Below are 23,356 nucleotides of genomic sequence, written 5' to 3'. Positions count from 1 at the left end.
AGGATGGAAGTCAGACTCTTGCACTGCATTCTGTGCTTGGGAGGGGATTTCTCTGTCTCTCACCTCCCCCACCTCCCCAGCTGCTCCCTTTTTACTCCACCTCTACAATCTGGTGTCTCATCATGACTGTGTCTTCCCCACTTCAGGCTCCCCACTCCAGTCCCAGACTCCCGTGTGCTGTTGCCCTTGCCTAGCTAAACATTGCTCATCTTGTCCTCCCAGCCTTCCTGCTCCCGTCACATCCCTCCACCTGTCCCTGCCCCTTCACCCACCTCTTTTCAGTCCCCACTTGGCCCCACCTTCTACCAGTCACTCTTCATTTCCACTCCCACTGCCCGGGAAGTATCAATTCCCCTATTTCAGGTTCCTCCCCAACAATGACTCCTCTGCCTCTTCTTCCTTCGCTCCCACTGGCTCTTTGCTGGGCTTTTATTCCAAATTCACTCTCTCCTCCACCCCACTTTCCTTGTGCAATCACCACACAGAGGCAGCTGGCTTTAAGGCGTCTGTCCCCCACCCACCCCCAAGATCCTCTTCAAGAGAATTCTTAACACGAACAAACAGTGCTTTTGCATTTTCCCATTCTCAGAAAGGGCAGAACCATTTCTGCAGAAAATTCCAAAATTCACCTTCAGGGACCTTAAGTTCAGAAGTGCTTTACCCCAAACTGTGGAGCTCAAGAAAAATCACCAGCAACAAAAAATAAGGGTTTTTACACAAAAAAGGTAGGCAGAATAATATAGACACATAATCATTAAAAAATATTCTCTTCTATTGTTTTATAAAATTGCAACCTGTCTATATTAACAATTCAGTTTTAAAAGTTCATTAAAATAGTAACTGCAATGATTCCAGTAATTTCACTTGCCGTAGAAGTCTGCAGCTCCCTATAACACCCACTTCTACCTGCCCTGCCCCTTAATGCTTGAATACATCACAGACAAATGAGTAAAAGCAATAAAAAAAATTTAATTTCCCTTTCCCTTTGAAAATATTTCCATCTCTGATTTTACGACATACATGTTAAGGATTCAACATGGACAAGCTGGGACTGCTTAATTTACGGCAAACCCTGCAGTAGACTTCTGTATTTCAAAAGCAATACTTTCCAACTTTTGATTCCCGGAGAGTTATTGCTCTTGATCAAGCACTCATCCCAGTAAAGAATATATACATTTCTCTGCCGCATTTTCCTGCCTGTGAGTAACAGAACAAAAATCAAACTAACTGCCTAGCTTTAGTTCAAATGGCACACAGGTAAAGGGTGTAGTGAGGTTAGTTGTTTCAAACATCTGCCTTCTAAGAAAAAGAATTACAGCTAAATAATTTTCTCTTCATTTAAGACATCAGTAGCCACAAAATGCACCCTGTGGAATTTAAAATAATACAATTTCCATTTTAAAATGACTACTTACTGCCAATTAAAAATCTCATTACAAATAATAACTGGTTGAGTCATGATTCACAGTGTGTCGTTTGGCTACCAAGAATGTGAAGGAAGAAAAGTTCTTCCAGTAATGGAATAGAAGACAAGGTTTCATTTCCAGCTCTAACACAGGTTTCATGTGTAATCTTGTTTCTCAGTTAATTTCTCTGTTTCAATTTGCCCAGTAATAGCAATGAAGGAATAACACTTCCATCTTTCATATTCATGTAATAATGCTGAAAGAATTTAAGTCTGTAAAGCTTTCAGATGGGAAGCACTATATGAATATTATAATAATGTAGACCATTACAAGCAAGGTATTTGCAGCAGTTTCCCTGCATCTGAAGTAATGAATGTCAATTTTCATCTTGTGAATGTATTTTAAAATAAGCAACACTATGAGTTTTGTGATCAGTCCTCAAATATGTGACTGAAGCTTGTTTCACTGCTGAAGTATTTACAAAGGCTGTCACAGCAAGGATTTTCTTATGTGTAAGAAGTCAGGAAGCTTAGGCTGCCATTTTTCATAGGTGGACTTACCTCTTTACTAACAGCCTCATTTTACAAATTCTGTAGAAACGCAGGGATCTTTATAGAATTCTACACTTCTTTGAACTGTTCTGAAATTGGTAAATACGTTCAAAAAAGGCAGGCAGGCTGAATAAGCTTCTCTTGCCTTGGAAAGCAGACTAAAAGTAATTCCAGTTACAGGGGAATAAATTGCAAAACCTGATGTCAGGTGGCTTAAGACTACTATCAACAGATGATATCTCTGTAATATGCACAGAATAAACCTAATTCTGAAAACATACAATACCTTACTGTGAGTAAATGCAGAAACCTACTCTGCGAACCTCTCAAGGAAGAACTTTGACTCAAACTCTATCCAGGTATCCTTCTGGCTAAAAAAGCCAAATTGATCCAGACGTTGAAAGACATTCATAAATAGCAATGAGAAATGCAGTAAGATAGATAATTGTGTACATTCTGTTCAACAAAAGTTGTTCAAGGGAACCAGTATCAAACCAAAGAAACTGATAAATGAACATCCTTCAAAGGTTCACTTACTACACATAAAAGTGGAGACTCTTCAAAGTTACAGAGACGGAGGAGAGCTAGATAGCTAGAGATTAGGAAAGAATGTTAGTACCATGATCACTTAATTACAGGAGAATTCCTGCAAAACAATACCTTTGGCAGACCCCTGTGCTAGGCCAGGTACTACTGGTTACTTAGGAATTCAAGGGAATATAAATGAGTCTTTCGAAGTCAAACCTTTCAAAACAAAACTAAAACCACCTGCAACTTCACAATTAAATCAAGAACAATAATAATCAAGATCTGTTATATTCTTTTGATCAGTCCTTGTCTAATGTCAATCCATCTAATATATTCACAATTCAGCCATACACAAATCATGATTTCTGACCCTCTCACTGACTAGTGAAAATCACCCTAGCCTCTCTACTTGTATGTATTAGTGCTACATTTGATGACAGCAAATTTCTGAAAGCGTAGGAAGTATTCAGGAGAAAGACTGTATAGCATGACTCTCAAAAGGGTCCAATTCTTTTAATGTGTGAAACTTCTCTGCTAAGCCTGCAATCACCTAATTTAGTTCTTTATCAGCAACATATTCCTCTGGAGACATGTTAATAAGTGTCACTACAGCGTTGCCACAGTATTTACAAAACAACACTCAGAATTCTCTTCAAACCAGTGGCCTGAAAAGCAGCCCAAAATCTCGCTTCTGGGATGTGACAGAGCTGAATCTCTCAGGCGGCTCTGTAATACCAGTTGCATCAGTCACCTTGCACAAATAGCAGTATTGTTGCTGGTCTCTCTATATTGGTGACCACTGTATTTCATGCAGAGGAGGAAGCAAGCAGCATTTGGAAACTCGGGGAAACCACTGCTACTTGGCTGAGAGCAAACTAGGAAGCCAGAGTTTCTCAGATGTGTTTTATTCAGCCACTTGTTTTAGCAAGCTCTGCTGTCTGCTCTGAATGGAAACACTTTGCTGTTCCTCATTTTTGAGTGTGACTATAATTTGAAACATATAAAAGATCCTAAGTATGTACAGATTTGCCAGGCTTCTCAGTAGTTCCTGCGAGGAAGATAGTTTGTACTCCTGAACTCGTACTTGCACAAGTTCTACCTTTCCCACTTATCAGAACTGCTGTATCAAGGGACACGCCAGCACCTGGCAGAAAGAGGCAGGAGAAACCTTGCTTGTGAAGACTGAGGGAAAGACAGTGCTTAGTATCTCAGCCCACCATCACTAATTTCCCTGCCCCATTCAGCTATGGGTCCACATTCTCCTTGTACAGCCTCGTACTGCTAAGAAAGCAAGAGAAATTCTTCTTGTTGCCTTTGATATCCCTTGCAATTCCCATCTCCAGTTGAGCTTTGGATTTCCAAGCACCATCCCTGCATGCCCAGACAATGTCTATAAATTCCTCTTTTGTAGCCAACCCCTGCTTCCACCTCTGATATACTACCTTTTTTGCATTAGAGCTTAGCCATGAGGTCTCTGATAAGCCAAGCTGGTCTCTTCGTATGTCTGCTCATTTCCCTGAGTATTGGGGTGTCCCATTCTCGTGCCTGGAAGATGCTGACCTCAAAGACCTGCCAGCTTTCATAAGGTCCTTTGCGTTTCAGAGCTGCCTCCCTTGGGATGCTACCTAACAGTTTCTGAAATCTGAAAAACTGAAATCTGCTCTCCTAAAGTCCAAGGTCTGTACTCTGTTGCCCTCTTTCCTCACTCCTCTCAGGATCTTGAACTCCAACCAGTTCTTCCTTGCTAGTGGATAGCAGACTCAGCTGCACTTCACCCCTTGTAAGTCCATGTATCAAGAGGCTACTTTCAACACCCTCAAGAAATCTTGACTGTCTTCCTATGTTGCACTTCCAGCGGACATCAGGAGGTTCAAGTCCCTCCTGTGAATGAACATCAGCAATTTATCAACTTCCTTGGGTTTTTAAAGAATGTTTTGTCCACTTCTTTACCCTGATCAGCTCACCTGTAACAGATTCCCACCGTCACCCTATAACCCTAATAGTTCTCTCTTCTGATCCCGACCCACAAACTCTCAAACACACTGTCACCTACCCATCCCATAGAGGAGTTCCATACATGTGAGGAGCTCCTTCAAAAAGAGCAAACTCCACTCTTCATCTTCCCTGCAGATCCTTCCTGAAGAGCTTGTATCCATCCATCACAACACTACCAACACCAAGCCTGCTACAGCTATGATGGCGTAGTCTTGTGACTTCACGCAGCACTTGACTTCATCCTGCATGTTTCCCAGAGTGCATGTATTTGTATAAACACACTTAAGGTGGGTGTCTCTTAATCCTTTACAGTACCTGAGGACCCTCTTGTTCCCTTTGCTTTCCACCCCTATTCACTGCTACCTTACTGAACGATGGGTCATAACATCCCTCTGCTGTCCTTCCTTGTAACAAGCTCTCAGCAGGCTGATGAGCTGGTTGGCAGATGTCTTGCCCTGTTTTGTCGTACTATTGAGCATCTTTCCATTTTCATTCTTGAAAAATACAAACAGTACAAGAACTTACAATATCTGGCTGAAAGAGCTGCTGTAAAGTTTGAACACTGTGTTTAGTATTCCTTTTGGCTGATGTAAAAGACAAAGGATTGGATGATTCAGAATAAAGTATGTTACGAGAGAAGGGATTTTCCTTCAAATCTAGTTGTAACTGCAGTGAATGAAAAACTAGCAACTTGCAAATAATTCTGCTACCTACCTCTGTGAAATTATTCTGCAGTCCATATTTATCATGGAAACAACGATAGACAACAATAGCATCACTGCTGATGCTCTGAAGCAGAGAAAAGAGGGATGCAAAAGCTAGATTGGGTCAGAGAAGGAACTGGCTCCGATATTCAGAAGCAGGCACAGTTACAGCAGTCACTATTAAGAAAGTAAATACAATTTACAATACAGTTCTACCAGCCTAATAGCAGGTATCAGACAAAACTACCTCCTGCTTCTAGTTGTGTATCCTTGTGCCCTTCCTTATGCTGACACCAGCATCTACACCATTTTAGAAAGTTTAACTGTCAGGATATTAACTCCATGGGTAATTAGGGTGGGAGAGAAGGAGTAGGAATATGGGGACAGGGGCAAGAGGCTGGGGTGGAACTACTCTTCCCAGGCACAGCCGCTGCAATGCCACATATGCCCATTGTGGGTTCAACACCCACAGGAATTCAGTCTCCAGAGCTACCAACTCATAGCAAGTGTCAGAGCACTTACTGATTGCTTAGAAACTCAGGAATGAATACAGAAAATAAAGCTGGTCAAGCCCATGCAGTTGTAATTCTGGAGGTGTGGAGCCTGCTTCCTACTGTCCACAAGTCAATATACAGAAGAGATGTTAAACTATTGATGAAATGATTGCATCAAAAGTGAATAAAATACAAAAGGGATGGTAAGTAGCAATTTGGCTTATATACTCCATTACTAAACTTGGAACATTTTCACACATTTTATACACCTAAGATAACCTATGTATTATCACTTCCCTTATACTTACATATATTCCCTTTTATATATTTATAAATTTTGTATTTATACATACATATAAAAATCAAAGATACTACAGCTTATTCAGTGGTATTTTATATACATAGAAGAAACCACAAGAACTGTTAGTTCTTTCCCTGACACTTTTGAATAGTAACTAGTTTTAATAGAAAAAAAACAAACTGCTGGTAACTTGATAAAACCAAGGATATTACAAATTATTCACTCAAAGTGGATACCAGTAGTATAAAAGAATAGTTTTGTTTTTACCACAAGTAAAATTACTGGAACCTTTATGGAATATCTACCAGTGATTATCTATGCCTAGTTTATGCCCAGTTTCCAGACTATCTTATATTTTGAGATTAGGACTGAAGTTTTACCAGAAAAATTTATGTACTAAGATTGCACTCACACTATCTGTAGATTATTACTACGGTAATTCAAACTTCTTAATGACAAGCAAACTCATTCTGTAAATAAATTGAATTTTGCAGTAGAACATTTCTGATTCTCTCATCATATTTTCCTCCCAATATGACAGAAATTTTTATGGAAGGTCCTGAACAGAGTAGCAAACATCAAAATAAACAAAAATCCTAAGAGTTCTTGGGTCCCAAAGTAATAAACCTTCCACTTTCCCTTTCTTCTTAGGAAAACCATATCAAAATGCAAGTTCTAAAATGTGTACCCCCAGAATACACACAGCCTAAACATTCTGATTTAATACCTTTCCCTACGGCTCTGTGGAGAAGAGGATCAGATCTTCAGACAAATATAAAGTTGTCCTGGGAGATAACAGTCATCACTATCAAGCAAGTCACTTTTCTGCTGACAATCACAGACTACTTAGAGCTGAAAAATATACTAAGCATCCTAATTGCAGGCTCAATGGATAGTGGAATCAATTCCCTTCAAGTAGCAAGACAGCCTGAATTAATAGCATCCTTTGCCCAAAGCAGAGTCACATGCCAAGGCCTGAGCAGATGCTAACCTTCGTCCCCAGGGCGCCCTAAAAGTGGAGGCTGTGGAAGTGCCCAGCTTTCTGCAGGTGTATTGTCATAGAACCATAGATTCATAGAATGACTTGGGTTGGAAGGGACCTTAAAGATCATCTAGTTCCAATCTCCCTGCCATGGGCAGGGACACCTTCCACTAGACCAGGTTGCTCAAAGCCCCATCCAGCCTGGCCTTGAGCACTGCCAGGGATGGGGCATCCGTAACATCCCTGGACAACTTGTTCCAATGTCTCACCACCCTCACCGTGAACAATTTCTTCCTTATATCTAACGTAAAACTACCCTTTTTCAGTTTAAAGCCATTCCCCCTTGTCCTGTCAGTACATGCCCTTGTGAAAAGCCCCTCTTCTTCCTGTAGGCTCCTTTAGGTGCTGGAAGGCTGCTCTAAGGTGTCCCTGGAGCCTTCTCTTCTCCAGGCTGAATCACCCCAACTCTCTCAGCCTGTCTTCACAGGAGAGGTGCTCCAGCCCTCTGATCATCTTGATGACCCTCCTCTAGACCCTCTCCAACAGGTCCAAGCCCCAGAGCTGAACGCAGTACTCCAGGTGGGGTCTCACAAGAGCAGAGGGTGAGTCCTCAATAGCAAGCAAGAGGAGCAGGTCCAAGCACGGTCCCAACGCAGGCTGCATTTTCCAGATCAGTGCCAGCCTGCCCTCCTGCTTACCACTGCCACAGGCACTGGGTCCCTTTCCCAGCTGCAGGCCACCCATTCACTTCAGGCAAGAACTGATCCTTTCCCTGCAAGGTGAATTTGCAGCACATCGGCTTCTTGAATCAGCTTACTTTGGGTCTGCAAGAGTATGAATGCTAGAGCAAGAGATGGCAGGGAAGGAGAGGTTCTTCTTGTTCAGTGAATGTGTTTAAGTGGCCTCTGAGAAACATGGAGACTCTTTTCTTCATCAGCATATTGCTACAGTCCCTAAGTGTGACAGCAGTGTGCTCAGTGTATTCGGCTTTAAATAGGTCTAAGTTTGCCTGCAGATAAGTGACCCCCTGCAAAACAACTGTTACCATCTTCCTGCACAATAAAATCTTACTAGAATATCAAACTACTGCACCACAGGACTTGGACATAATGCAGACTTCTACTTAAGAACTGCCCACAACCTTCCCTTTCTTTTGCTCATGGATACAAGACAAATATTCTTTGTGAAAAGGTTGAATTTTATTGCTAATTGTATTACATTCATTTAACAAAGGACTAAATGTCCTTCATTCATTTCCATTCCTGACATGGTAGAAACATATCTTCAAGAGCAGAGCAGAATATGGCTGACCACCTGGCAGCCAGCAGCCCCTCAGGCCTCACACTGGCCATTGAGAAGTTTCTCTGATGCCTGATGCTCTTCTGACAACATAACTTGTTTTGATACTAGCACTGCATCCAGCTTGGTATGTGACCAGAAAGCCGCGGAGGCACCAGAGGTCCTCCTGTGAGATGCTGCTGTGTTTGAGCAATGCAGGCAATAGCTAATGGGGGTGCCTGGTGCCCCCAGGACTAAGCTGTCTCTGATGTTACCACCACTAGTAAACACCCAGTGGCTTTTCCCAGCCACTGCTACAGGGACTCGCCGCACAGGAGCACAGACAGAGACTGGCATTTAGTAGGAGGATTGAGCAATGGGCTTTGTACAGCATGAAGATAAAGAGGATGCTGATACGAGGATTTTGATGTGGATGGTGGCTCCTGTGGAAGAAGACAAGGAAATATGGGCCACGGGAAAGAGACCTGAAGTCCTAATACCGAAAAAAGCCTTATTCTGAGTCTGAATTAATTGCAAGTCCACAGAAAAAAAACATCTTGCCAAGCAAAGGTAGATAAACAAGTGCTGTAATCCTTAAAATAAGGCCCTGAAGATAACTTCATTCTATGAGAAGTGGCAAATTAAAGTGTTCAGTATGTAACATGTGCTCTCTCATTTCATCATGCAAAAAAACCCCACCTTAAAATCTATCACTAGTAACTGGAAGACAAGGAAATGCAGTTTCTACCAGTCCACATAAGAGCTAACTTGTAAGAGCACAAGTGAGCCATCTGCCTGTGCCGTTTGGATTCTTCTATGGAATCCTTTCCTCTGATAAACTTAATAGCTGATGTGATCTAGAAACTGTTTATTATAGAACTTCCTGCAGTTTACACTGATGGCACTCCAGCATCTTGTAGTTTGATTTTTAAATTTCTATTTAGATTTTTTTTGAAACTATGAATTTGAAAAATGCACTTGGAAATTAAATTCAGAATAAATCTAATGATCTGATTGATTCAAAAAGTAAAAACAGTCTGAGGAAAGAGCACATTCAAATTCTTAACATTTGTGTTCATATGTTATTCTTTGAATAAATTACAAATAATTATTTACAAAAAGTATTTTGCATTATTTCCAGAACATATCTGAGGAAGAGACTCTTAATCATCCTACTTTTGGTGAGCCTTATTTTATTCACTGAGGTCATCTTATTGACCTCAGTGGGCCAACTGAACACTACTCGCCTTGAGTAAGCATGGCCTTTTAGCAGTGATTTCAAAAAGTAGTAATGAAAATGATTCAAATGATGCAAATATTTCAGTTGTTAACTAATGCAGCACTGACCGGAAACACTTGAATATTTTGGAAAACATCAGAACACAAACAAGATCAGGTAAAAAAAATATTTTTGTCTTATTTTCTAACCAAAGAATCCCAATTCTGATCCCATCTCCAGCACATTACAGGAATATCTTCCAGAACTGCATGACGTGCACGGTATCTTATCGACAAGTGCAGAGCAAAAGTCTGTTTTGAGAGCTGCACAAAGGAGTATTTTAGGGTCTCTCAGCTTGGTGGGATGATTGAAAGGCCAGACTGTGACTTGGCTTTTTCGTTCACCAGGAACAAGAGTGCATGCTCAATGAGAACACATTTCTGACTGTATCATCCTGACTACAACAGTTAACAGGTTCCTGGAATGAACCAACTCCAGCGCCCATAAATTATTTGCCTCCTTAGCTGGTTGATGAACATGAAAATCCAAGCAGTGTGCTAGGTGAACACCTCTGCAAGTGCTGTGTAACACAGAACTGAAATCCTGCCCAGTATGCCAAGAATGCTAGTTTGCTAGACACCTTAGCATAATCAGAGAAAACTGTCATCCCAGGTAGAATGACTAGTATGGGCTATAGGTGTGGTTGGCAATTTCTTAGAAAATGTTAATGATCTGTGTAAGCCAAAACACAAATCAATAGAAAGGACTGGTTTTGGTGGGACTACAAAGCCCAGAAAGGATAAATGCTACTTACAGCTACTGTTTTAGAGTGCCAGTTTACAGAAACATACATGGGCAGACCCTCCACACTATTACCATTTGAGCAAAACATATACTGTAGGACTCAAAGTTATTTTTCTTTTAAAACAGTATGTTAGACCAAATTCTACTAGGTAAATGCCCCAGCATAATTTATAGCTTACTTCTGCTCTTGGGTATGCAGACACAGCACCTGCCCTCTGAAAAACATGTTCCTATGCATGCATGTGCAGGCTTCCCAGCAGTTTCTCAAGCAAGGGAAGTGTTTTCCTCTGCTCCACCCATCACATAGCAGAGCTGAAGAAAGCTCTAGGTCTTTTGAACTCCCTACTGTCTTCTTATCAAATTGTTTGTTTTTCAGCTAGAAGGGATACGTACAGATTTATGAACATAGCCTTCTAGACTGAAAGGAAAAAAAAAAAAGGGGGGGGCAACAAGTCTAGGTCAACCTGGACTAATTTATTGTAATTCCTCTTACTGTTTATTCAAATAGAGTAGAAAGTGTGATTATCAGCTAAAAGAATGTCATAAATACAAATTATTTCTATACTATTCCCATTTCCTTAAAACATAATTTAATTTAAGGACTTCTAATTCCAGGCCAGAAAACAGCTTTGCTGTTTAGAAATACTTCCAATATACTTTGATATAGAGGAAAAAGAAAAAAATACTAAAAAATATATATTTAATTCCATAATGTAGTCAATTTTATATTCTTAAGTGCTAGTTTTACTTTGTCTCAAAGTTACAGTAGTCTATTACAAAAATGCCAGAACTTAACTTGATTTTTTGCACCATAAAGTGTCTCGGTTTTCTTCTGTCATAAACTGTGACTAGCTTGTTATAAAATATGTGTTGTCACAACACACACTTATGTTCTCAGTATTTGATTATATTACTCCAAACAGGTAACTAAATGACAAAATTCCCTTCCAGTCCTTGTGGGATCACTAACTTGAATGAATATGCACTAAATATTTTGGAAGGAGGGCAGATAAGCAATGCTGTCTAGGTAATAGTATTATTCCCTGGTGGCTACACACTTGGGGTAGAAAAACGATTCAAACAAGCACTACAGTGTTACTGAGGTTACAAATGACCTGGAAAAATACAGTTTCTATGGTTATCATTTAATGAAGACAAGTCTTGCATGTCACACATCTAATACAGTGCTATTTTTATTTCTTTGCAGGTATTGAGACACATGCCTTGTATTAAGTGGATTTTGCATTTTTTTATATTATAGAATTTTAAATACTAATCTTTTATGCAGAAGTTATTCAATTATAGATAGGGGGATGATCAGAACCATACTGCGCACACAGCCAAGTTGGATTTTTCCAGAGACATTGTGTTCTATCTTTTAAAAACTGTTAATTATGGAGATTTAGCACTGTTAATACAAGTTTCTATAGAAAAGGAATATACTGTTCATGTATTTTAAATTAAAAAGCAAATTTCTGGAGTTATCCCATGGCCTTACCTAATCTGAATATATTCACAAGCACTAAATTTTATTCAGAACTCTTCATTACATAATATTCTAAAAATCTGAAGAGCGATTAACTTAAACAGCAATGGAAATCTGGAACAGTAATACTGAAAAGACCAAGGAAGACTAAAATGCTATTTGTTTACATTCTGCAAAACCCAGCCTGGATTAGATAAACAGATGGATTCTTTCTGGATGGAAATATTGCATAAGATTCTGAAATTAAGCGTAGAGGGTGGGAAGTGCAACTGATGTTTTGCTTTTCATCACATTAAAATAATGACTTTCAGTCTTGAAGTATAATCATTGTATTTTTGTGCTCGGTGCACAATTAATAAAAAACAACTCTGAGCAGTGCCACACCCTTGTGATTAAACAGCATTTTCAAAAATATTTAGATAAAACCTGAACAAATCAAATAAACATGTAGGCAGGAAACACTGTTTGGAATGCACTCCCTGCAATGTACTATTAGACAGAGCCAGAAAGCAGCCTAACTTCAGAATTCAGTCAAGCAAAATCTAGTATAATCTCATTACAGCCTTTGCAGTTAATGAAACCTATTTAAATCTCTGACATTCTGATTTTTAGAGCTGATGAAAGCAAAAATTATTTGGTTTATATAACACAAACATATAGAAACGTAAGACTTTATCCTTTAGGTTATCCTAGCTATTTACCATGCAATGCATAATATGAAAAAATTACTCTTCTGCTACTCACTATTGCTCCAGGATTTCAGTAAATATTTGATACTGATTTCAAAGAAGCCTGAATCCTGCTGGCTAGCCATGTCTGCTGCATACAAAGAGACTTCTATGATTCTGAGCAGCTGAAGTGGCAGGTACTATGTATGTAGATGTGACTGTCACCAGTTAGTGATGTAAACGAGGGGTCAGAGGAGGAAATGAAGTCTCCGCAGATCCACTTCTTCCGTTCATGGTAGGTAAGCTCATTAAAAAGAAAAAAAAATATGCTCAACAACAACAAAAACACACCGTGAGATTTTTGTCCTTTGCTCTTCCTCCAGGGCTCGTACTTAACTCTATCTGCAGAGTATTTTATTCCCTCACCCCCTCAGTATGTATTTTCATTTATTCCATTCCACAACTGGGCAAATTTCTTCCGTTCGGTTAAGGCATATGCAGTACCACAGCACTTGTTCCGTAAGGACTGTTAGAGTATCTTCCCGAAGGGTGTCTGAGCTGTGCTTTCAGTAACGTGCAGTCTGCCTGTCTGAAGCTTTTTTTTCCCATCAGAAGCTGACAGCCTGAGCATACGCACCTCCTCTTGTGAACCAAGTATCAACCTGAAGCCCCACTAAAACCTTCTCTTCTGCAGCTGGAGGAATTTCACACGTACTGTTTAGCTTTAGGAAAAAAACCCAACCTCTAATGAATATCCTCTGCATGCTCTGGTCAGCTGCCCTCCTTCTGCCTGTTTCCAAGAAGAGCACGCTGAACTGTACACAACTGCATCATGCTGCGGTAAAGCAGAGCTGCACCCTTATATCTGATTGCAGTGACGTTGGGGGAAAAAAAAAAAAAAGGCTCTCCCTCAGCCCAGTTGCACAAGAGAACCACTTCCAAAGCACTAAAAACACAGCATTCAGACTGGCTGCTTCTGCTTTTCTTTCCCTGCTACAGGAAAACGTGTTGACATTTTTTTCTTGATCCGACACCCCCCCCCCCTGCTGCCCACCCCCTCCCCCCCCCCAACAAAGATGAGAGGCAGCAAGCTGAATTCATAATGGCAAATAAACCAGAGAGCTCACTGCTTGGTATTCACCTCCAAAAGAGCCATTGAAAATTCTCAGTTTGATGTCATTTTTATCTTGAATAATGTTTTTTTAAAAAAAGGAACTGAATTCACATAAGGAAGTCATGTAAGAAAATGAGGCTGAAGCAATTCACTGCTTGTTAATCTCTCTGTATTTCCTATGAAGTACTTAATTGCTAGCTACTATTCTCATATTCCTAAGGTTTTATTTCAAATAATCACAGTACATCACTATGCATATTTTAATGATAATGAAGAAAAATAAGAAGAATCAGTTTCCCCAGAATTTTTTTGTTTCACATATTCTTGGTGTCATCCTTCCAGATACTATTTCCTGGGAATAACAGTACTTCTTTTCTCATTTAGTGGAATAAATTTCCTGCAGCATCTCATAATTACAGTATCTGAACCAAAATAGAGCTTGTCTGCTGCTACTGCTTCTAAAAACTTTGTCAGCAATTCTATTTGCGCATTATTTTTAGTTTCAGTATGCAGAATATTTGATGTTTGGACGGGAGACAGAGGAACACAGGGGTCACTGAGACCAAACTCCCATGGTTCTCACTGAAAATATGCTAAATGTCTTCTGTAAACATACCTCATCTAGAGATAAGGTTTTGTGTCCTCACTAATGGAAAGCAGTTGTAGAAACTCACTTTATAAACCTTCTTTCAGTTCCTAAATGAAGTTGACTCAAAATCAGTTTACACCCTTTCATGAACATGGCCTATCAGAAATGTTCAGATTATCTCAGGTTTGATCTCACTAGCTATTAAAGAGATCTGATCAGCTCTTCCTCCCTATACTGTTAAATATTATCCCATTGTTGTCAATTTGGGCCCCCAATTTTCTTTCCTGGGGACCTGCTATCCCCCTGCCCGACAATGCCTCCTCATTGTACCACCTTCAACCAGCACACTCCAATTTTTTACAATTAAAGTTAAATTTAATACCAAATACGGCAAGTCCCAAGGACCTTGGACTGATGACTTCCTACCATCCCACTAATTGATTTTTCAGCAGATACAATGCCAGGTAGGTTTGGAAGTTTGCTGCATTAATTCCTATGTTCCAGGATTTAAGTAATAGTTTCCCCTGTGGTGCTACATCAAATGCTTTTCTGAAGATGACTGATATATAAATTATATCACAATTCTCTGGCTGAAAATAACAATATAAGGTTAATCTGCAAATAGTTGTCTTTCCTAAATCTGAATTGGATTTTATCCAATTTTCAATTAAATCCACACCTTTAAATATCATCTTCTACCAAATTCTGTTTCAAAGCCTTGAGTGTGGCTGAGGTCAAGCAGCCTCTCTGTTGGTAGAGCTCATTTTCCCCCCCTAAATTCTGTGGTTTATATTTACAAGGCAGAATCTCTCTTGTGGTAAATTCACCAAAGTTTTATTACCTGAGCTGCAACTTCATATGCCTACTCTTCTGTTATTACGAACGCAAAGTCATCTGTTTTTTGTAATGTGAGTTTGAAGATCTTTGATGGTTTTTTCCACCTCATAACTGATTTTGGGGTTTGTTTGTACTATTACACCTGCCTCTGTTCCTCTACAAGACCCCATCCTTATGGAAATAAAGGCAAGGCATACACTTAGTTAGTACTTGTATCTTATTCTTACTCTATCTCTCATCTTCACTGGATAATGGACCCTTTAAAATTGATGTTCCTGTGTCAAAATAGCAAAGGACCAAGGACCTTTAACCATTTGCTTTTAATCCCTTCACATGTTCTTACTAAGATGAACTTCTGATAGTGCTCATTTTAAACTGACACCCTCTAACCGCCAAGCCCCAACCGTCTTCGCTAACAATGCAGCTGGGGACTCTTCCACTAACTCTGCAGTCCTTTTCCATAGAATGGTGGAGCCTTCAATGAAATGACTGGGAGATCAGTTTAAAACAAACAGAAGACAGCGTTTCTTTCTTCAGGAAGTTGTGAGTTTCTGGAACTTGGTGTTACTGGAAGTCGTGGAGTTAGACTGCATTAGCAGCTCCAAAATGCTGATAATAAACACAAGTTTGGGTCTATAAAGGATGCTGAAAGGACCAGGCAGGAAAGTACTCCCCTCTAACACCCCTAATACAGCAATGCACACCCTGGGGTGTGTGAGGGTGGGCTGCAGAAAGTGGCTGTGCCCATGTGCACTGTTGCCAAATGGCATCTTCTATTGCTGCTGTCAGGAGGAGAATACCAGGTGAGATGGGTGACTGGTGGGACCCTGTGGGATGCTCCTGAGGGTCTCACATTTCTCTCCCAGGCAGAATGAAAAGTTCAAAGTTAGTTTCAGTGCTTTCTAGTCAAAAAAATTTTAGACATCCCCTGTAGGCAAGTACCTGATTTCTTCACTGTCACTAACCAGTTCCTTCTATTTCTCACAGTTTGTCTTTCAAAACTGCAGGCCTATCCTTGCTTATCTCAAATCAGCTTGTAGGGAACACGATCCAATAATGTTCCTGTCACATGTCCTGCTTGGTCTTCACCAGTTATCAAGTCTAACCAGCACAATCTCTTCTTGGCTTTGTGATCATTTGGTGAAGAAATAAATGGGCTATCACAGCCGAGGATATCTGGATTTGACTACTGCAAGTAGAGTTTGTGTCCGAGATGTTGAAGTATCACCCAATGCCTACTGGCACTTCCCTGTGAACTACCATTAAAAAGGCTATAGCTACATTCAGCTTTCTGTCTAGGAGTGCCAGATCTCCTAGGACCTTTCTTACTGACTTTTCTCCAAAATGATTTGGAGCCAAAGTAATTCCATTTCATGTATAGCAGTCTTTTTTTTTTTTTTTAACATTGCATTAATATTAACAATAATATACAGTACAGAATCTCACTGCTTTCACCTTTTAGTATTCTTTCTGAAGAACACGTTTACATATTGTGCACTTCCACTGACAATATGCTGTCGTACTAAAATATTGAAAACTTAATGGATGTCTTAAGACAAAGCATATTGAAGAAAAATGCCACCACTCTCAGATTGTTTATTTTTAGCAATGTATGCAAGAGTTCATACAGAATACAACTTTTACATTATGCTTCCTGATCTCACAGTTGTACTCAGGAGAGGTACGGACTAAGAAACTGCTTTCAGTCCACAGAGCAGTCTAATGAGCCACAAGAGGATAAACTGCCCCACTACTTCAATACAGGTGTTTGCAGCACAGTATTCAATACTATTGTTAAAATTTACTTCAGGGTTGATAGTCCTCCATTAACAGTTCTGCTTTAGAAAGTACCGCCCAGAACATAAACGCATCTGAATTTAACTTTTGCTCTGACAGCTGCTTTAAAATTAAAAGCGCAACCAGTTAAAATCTTACCAATTTCTACCATTACATAATCATAAAATATTTTTAAAAAAACTTTTAAATGCTGAACTTAATTTAAATATTTGCCAGTCTAAATTTGCTCAAATAGGACATTCCCCAAATAATATCAAGGTTTTGCTCCCATTTTGAAAACACTCCTAAACCAGGTATAACACACTGAGATGCTAGAAACAGCAGCATTCCAATCTAGTGCTCTGAACTTATTTTACAGAGGCTGACAAGACTAAGAAGTTTTGAAGTTATACAGCTTCCACTTTAATTCTTGTTGACTTTACGATACTTAGAATTTAATCATGTATTCCAGGTTGTGAAATATAGACAGGGATAATCTGTCTAAGCTTTTTGATTATGGATATTACAGTCTTACATATTTAAAAATATAGTGGGCTTCTTTTTATGATATTGCTACATGGGAGTTTATGATAAATTAATGACAATGTAACAGTTTTTTCACCATAGGAAATCACAGATCTGTAATGTAAGGCTTTTCATGTTTCTACTGTGATGAAGCATCTGCTGGTACCTATGCTAACAACAGAATTGTTTCAATTACAAACACTTAGATGTAACTCAAACTCCACATTCATGACATGTAGTACACCTTCTATTCTCTCATCTGTTTTCTGAGACCAGTGGTAGCACATACCCAAGAGTCTTGGGTACCCGGCTTATACCCTTCTCTGGCTGAACAAAGTCTGTGGAGTTTCCAAGCTCCAACTTGAAAAAACAGGTTGGGAGAAGCTGTTCGTCAGCACGGTCGGAAGTGTTCTCATGAGAACACTGCATGAACAGCTATTTTCATTGCAAAACATATGAAAAATAGACTTCCAAAACTTTCACTCAGTAAAAGAAAAAGAATAACAAAAATACAGACCGCTGGAGGTATTCACAGTATCTATCTTGAGGCATCCAGCTCAGATGCCTACACTGGGAGGTGAGTGCCTTCAGCATGACTCAAGAGTTCCCTACAGTTCCAGTACAGAGCACAACTATTTTCCAGAGCAGCCTATTTCTCTTCACTGTCTACACATGATACTTATGGTAACTACTTTTGTAAATCAGGTACTTTATTTAGATTCTTAATATTTAGTGGTATAGGTACCCATTTAGTTTACATGTTTAGTGACTACTACTTGTAACAGTCATATGGGCAGTTTAGTCATCTTATGTTCTGAGCAATGCTTGCAGGAATCCTTAAAAAAGCACATGGATATATGAATATAGCACAGTCCTGGCACAATCTTTCAGGGCTCATTTTAGCTTGGCATGAAAGGACTTACTTGGCTTTTGCAATTTGAACTCTTCACACTCTGAGGCTAAATGCAAAGAATAGCTGAAGGCCTCTAAGGGATAACAACAGTAACAAAACAAGTATAAACTATAGATTTAAATGTTGTACACATAATTTTTTTCCTAGCATTCACACACTGATTGTCTTCTAGTTGCAGAAACCAGTGGGTAGAACAGTGTGTTCCATATTCATTGCTAACAGAATGAGTCTTTTAACTTATGTAGCAGATGATTACATTTTTGATCTCTAAGGACTTTCATTCAAAGTCCATCAATAAACCACAGAGTATTTATGAGTGCATAAATACCTGCTAACAGTATAAAGTCTCTCCTTGGTCTGCAGTGATACATCTTTATAACCCAGTCTCCTACAGTACCATCCTGCAAGACAGGGGCACTTCATCTTTAATCTAGCAAAAAACTTAAGAAAAATACATTTTATTTGCCCAGCTTGTGCGTAATACCTAGCCTCTACCTTTGCTAGGTGTCAATCGTTCTGCTCCTGCCCAGCTCCCCACAGCTTCCAGGTAGTGAAGCGGACAAAGATCCCAAAAGCCAAAAGTAGCATTACTGAACTGCTGGAAATTTTAACATGGTTTTTGATTGTGTGTGGCTTCACCAAGTCATACAGCTTTTCCTCCTTAATTTGGGTCAGATGCTATGTCCTTTTTAGCTGGATAGTGCTGTATGCTTTATTATACCTGTGTCTCTGATTTCCATGGAATCTGCTTTGATTTACACTGTTATCGTTTATATTAAAGTATGCCTGGCTGGAGTTTTTCCCCCAAAGAATAAGTAAGGGCTGCTTATTAGGGTCTCTGTGGGTTGAGTATGATCTAGTCCTTTGGGGCAAAATAAAGCAACCCTACAAAGAATGATTTCCAGATCAATTTGATTCCAGCACAGAACACACCTGTTCTGCCACAGATGTAAAATAATCTATTCTTATTATCGCATCCTGGCATATATTGTATCACATTCATGATTTCACATTCCTTTCTGTAATAAAACTACTTGGAACTTCTTTATGAACTACTCTTGAAAAGACTGCGCTAGCTTTCAGATGGATACTGGCCATAGTGGAATGGTATTAAGGTGCCTAAATATGTCTACTGAGATTATAGATACCCTAGGGTATGTGAGCTATTCACAAAGACTGGCAGATATGACATCAGACCTACATTAGATCCACTTTTCTGAAGTAGCTGAAGGCTTTCTCCCAGACACCTATGTTTAGGTACCCAATTTGCTCTCTTTGGTTTCAGGAGGAAAGAAAGAAAAAATGAAAAAAATCACATGACTTTGTATTATTTGTGAAGCAACAAGGCCACGTATAAATCAGAAATTGAAAAGGAATAATATTTTTACATTTAAGCAGAAACCCCCACAGTATTTACACGTAGGAAGTTTATTTTCTTCAACGTGGCATTTGTTGAGTTGGTGCACTTCTTTCCTTATATTAAAATATTTACATTTTTTTTGCTTTTCTTATTACACCTTACATAACAGAAAAAAATTCAAGCCAAGCATTAACAAAGCAGCTTGTACACATGCTTTACTAATGCTCTCAGTTAAAAGGAGTATCAAAATTGTTATCTAAATCAACCAAACTCATGTACCTACAACGTCCCGTGATTTAGCAAGGTACAATAAACACAGCACTGCATAAAATAAGATTTCATTAAGCAAACCTCATTTATTGTGATAAACTCCGAATAAAGCAACAGAAATCCTGCTTGGTTTATGCCTCGCTAGTTTTGCCGCACCATTTTGTTTTGCCTTGTGTTTGCAACAGACTGATAAGATATTGCCACCTAGTGATGAAAGCAAAACAAGCAGAAGCAGTAAAACAGTAATCCATGGGGAATACATGTTTACGTTTTAAACTGTGACAGAATGGAAGATAGGAGAACAGAAATGAAGCACATGCCTGTATGTATTTCTGCAGAAAGGATATCAGGCAATTTGGGTACAATTATATAAAATATAATAGGCTTTCATAGAAGCCTAGTAAATGGCATTTAATAAGTAAAATATTTTAATAGATACATGATAGATTCATGTATCACCCCACTCCCATCCTCAGCTTCTTCAGTGAATTCGTAAGAGTAATTAAATAAATTGTAAGGAGTTCGTGACTTATCTGTAAATAACAAATGATAACTACCCAGGCATTCTGCAGAAGATTAGTTAATGCTGGAATTATGCCTTCAAGATTCAAAGTGCTATTACCCTTCTCTTGACTTTGCTTTGGAGATGTCAAACTGCCATGTCCTATTAGGAATCCACTGTTCACTTCTGAATTTCTCTCTAGCTCAACAGTCTCTGGAAGCATCAGCCAGCCAGGAAGAAATTTCATTTGTCCAGACCTACTGTACACATGCTAAAAATATACCATCATATAAACCACTTCAAACTCTGCGCCGCTACCACTGGGGCACGGATGCAGGCAACACTGATGCAAGAAATACTGCTGTGCAAGTAAAAATTCAGCCTGCGTCCTGCAGGCAGCAGCAGGCTTGAAGAGTAACTTGAATTGTCTTTTCTTCCCGCTCTTCAGCTTAGTTTTCTGGCACCATCCCTAAACAAGCTGTTTTCCATTACTGGAATCCTATAAACTTACTTCCTTCTCAGTTTTGTTACAAACCCTTATCTATAGTTTAGAGACAAGATTACATAGCATACTCTCTAAACGTCCCAGCATGTGTCAGAACTTCCTCACAGCAGGAAATTTCCAAACAGCCACTGACAGTGCCTCTAATTCTGGGTGCTGGTTTCAGAGACCAGATTTAGTAACTGAACCCCATCCACACACTCAAAGCATAATTTGCATTAAGTAATTTATGCCTAAGGGATTGGTACCAGGTCATGCAGAGCCTAGGACAGACGAAAGGCAGAGGTTATGGCTCTCCCTCTTTTCCTCGAGTTACGGAGTTTTGTTACACAATGCACAGACTGAACCCCCAAATATTCAAAAATGTAGGGCCACAATTAGGTTGTAATTACAACCTCTTCCACTTCCCTTCTGTGATGTAGTTACATGTCTTCTACCCTCCTCACAGCAAGCGCTGTGGGACGTCAAAGTAGAAGCCAGGAAGGGGAAGCACTGGAGCATGCCCATCTAGATATTGGAAGGACTGGAAGGGACCTTTAAAGATCATCCAGTGCAACCCCCTGCCATGGGCAGGGACACCTTTCACTAGATCAGGTTACTTAAAGCAACCTGCTTGTTTCTAGAGGGTCTCTAGGGATCACTAACAATTACTGCATGTCACTGTAGCTGAGATCATAAGACTTCTCAGCTTTTCTTCTCCTCATTCTTGTGCTCACCGTTAGCATGCATGCCCTGAGATTCAGGCACGGATTTCCCTCTCCTCTCCCAGGGCTATGGAGCGAGGGCAAATCCCTCTCCCCCCTCCCTCCCCAGGCATGAAGAAGGCAGCCAGCTGGGAACCTGCCTTGGAAAAGGAAAAGCTACTGACTCTTCAGAGGGATGCCCGAGATGTGATGGGAAGCAGACAAGGAGGGGGCTGTACCCACTGGGAGTGATGAGCTGATGCCAAAACCAAGGCGTTCCTGACCCAAACACAGACCACATCATATGCTTTAGTCTTCCTGATTTTGTCTCCCTTGTAGAATGACATGTTCAAAATAAGAATCTTCCACAAGATACTTCCCTGTAACATGCTGCATGTGTATGATGTTTCATTGACTATCTAATTAGGAGGAGGAATTTTCAGTGCAGTAGTTCCAATTTGCTCTAAAATACTAGTCCACCCCTCAGACAGTTCTTATCTCAATGTATGCACTTCTTACAGTGTGATTTTTAACACAAATGTTTTCCTGAATCTCAAATACGTTAACAGCTATATTTTCTTTCTCTTAATTCTGCCACAGCAGTTCTTAAACCTTTCCCTGACTTTAAATAAGATGCTCTGAATGATAAGCTACTTGCTTACTTGTTCTTTTTTTAAACTTTCCTTTCCATTCTCTAGTTTTGTCTTTAATTATTAACACCTCTTCCTTTCTGGCTGACCTATTTGGATACTCACACCTCAATGTTTTCATTACTCTGTGGAAAGGTATCCTTCTGCTTATGTCCCTTGGCTCCACTAGCAACATCAACTTTAGGAGTTGATTTTTTACTTCTCTAATAAAATGAGAAAAAATGTTGGAAGGGTTTCAACCACTTTCTATCTACTACAGATCAAGATGAGATGGACGTGGGATCAGACTGTACTACATTTGCTGCCTCTCACATCTTCCTATGAGATATTGCACTCTGCCCACTGTCAGAGAGAAGCTGTCGCACCAGCCAGGTATCGGGTCTGAGCTGGCACACGTGTGCCCATGCAACATAAACACCCCCACAGTTCCCTCAGATGGGTCTTATGCATACAGCATTCACTCTGAATCATTCAAAAAAAATGCTACCTCTGGCAATACCTCCATAAGAATTACCTGGCTGAAACAAGGAGACTGAGCACCATCAGGATTACCTGACCTTGGATAACTAACAACAAATTTTACCACTCTTTCACTAATGAAGTATCACATCATCACCACATCATCACCCCTGCCCAAATCACTTCCCTGGCAGGTACTGCCACATACTGTCTCAAACAAGACTGTACATCCTTCAGAGGAGGACTCAGGCCTTGCTGTAAGTAAAGTGCTTGGCATAGCTGAAGCCCTGCCTCATTATAGGACAAGGAGCTTTTTTTCTCATTTTACTCAAAAGTGCTAACAGAAAGATTCAAATTTCAGGTTCAGGTAGCTCAGACCAGCACTACCTCCAGGTAAAACAGGGACCTAATGACTCAGCTGGAAAACATCTGCAACTTTTAAAACTTCTTTTTTGTTTCAAGGTGGGAAGAAGTAAAGCTTCAAAAATCAGGATTACCTAAGAATTCATGCCAGCTGGTAGACCAAAAAAAAATATTTTCTTTCCCTGACGGCAGCTTATAAACAGGGCATGCACATGAACACACATCTTAGCTCACTTGATACCCTTAATAGCTAGGCTGTCAATCACCATGCCCTTCATCCGTTTGAAAATATTTCTGTATATCCAAAGTAAACATAAACAGCTATCAGCACAAATCTTCAAGACTCAAACCACTGGCTGTGAGAGAGTGTCAGGAAAAAATCAGGCCATATGATTTT

The 23,356-nt window shown here is 39.8% G+C and overlaps 1 protein-coding gene across 4 annotated transcripts in view; it reads right to left on the bottom strand.

Annotated features, from left to right (window-relative positions):
- FRY (FRY microtubule binding protein) overlaps positions 1-23,356 on the bottom strand; it is a 217,563-nt gene that overhangs the window by 161,524 nt on the left and 32,683 nt on the right. For 2 of the 4 annotated variants that reach the window (XM_027815612.2, XM_005446473.4), the window contains exon 1: positions 12,493-13,240. The exons of 1 other annotated variant lie outside the window; for it this stretch is intronic. In XM_027815612.2, the coding sequence (XP_027671413.1) occupies positions 12,493-12,562 (70 nt within the window). In that variant the 5' untranslated portion in view covers positions 12,563-13,240. Of the gene's footprint in view, positions 1-12,492; positions 13,241-23,356 lie in introns of those variants that run through there. One more of the 4 variants, XM_055702467.1, reaches the window with a different exon arrangement.

The sequence above is a fragment of the Falco cherrug genome, chromosome 2 (genome assembly GCF_023634085.1).
Source record: "Falco cherrug isolate bFalChe1 chromosome 2, bFalChe1.pri, whole genome shotgun sequence".
Classification (NCBI taxonomy): domain Eukaryota; kingdom Metazoa; phylum Chordata; class Aves; order Falconiformes; family Falconidae; genus Falco; species Falco cherrug.
The sequence above is the reverse complement of the archived record's forward strand: the minus strand, read 5'-3'. Positions and strand labels throughout refer to the sequence as shown.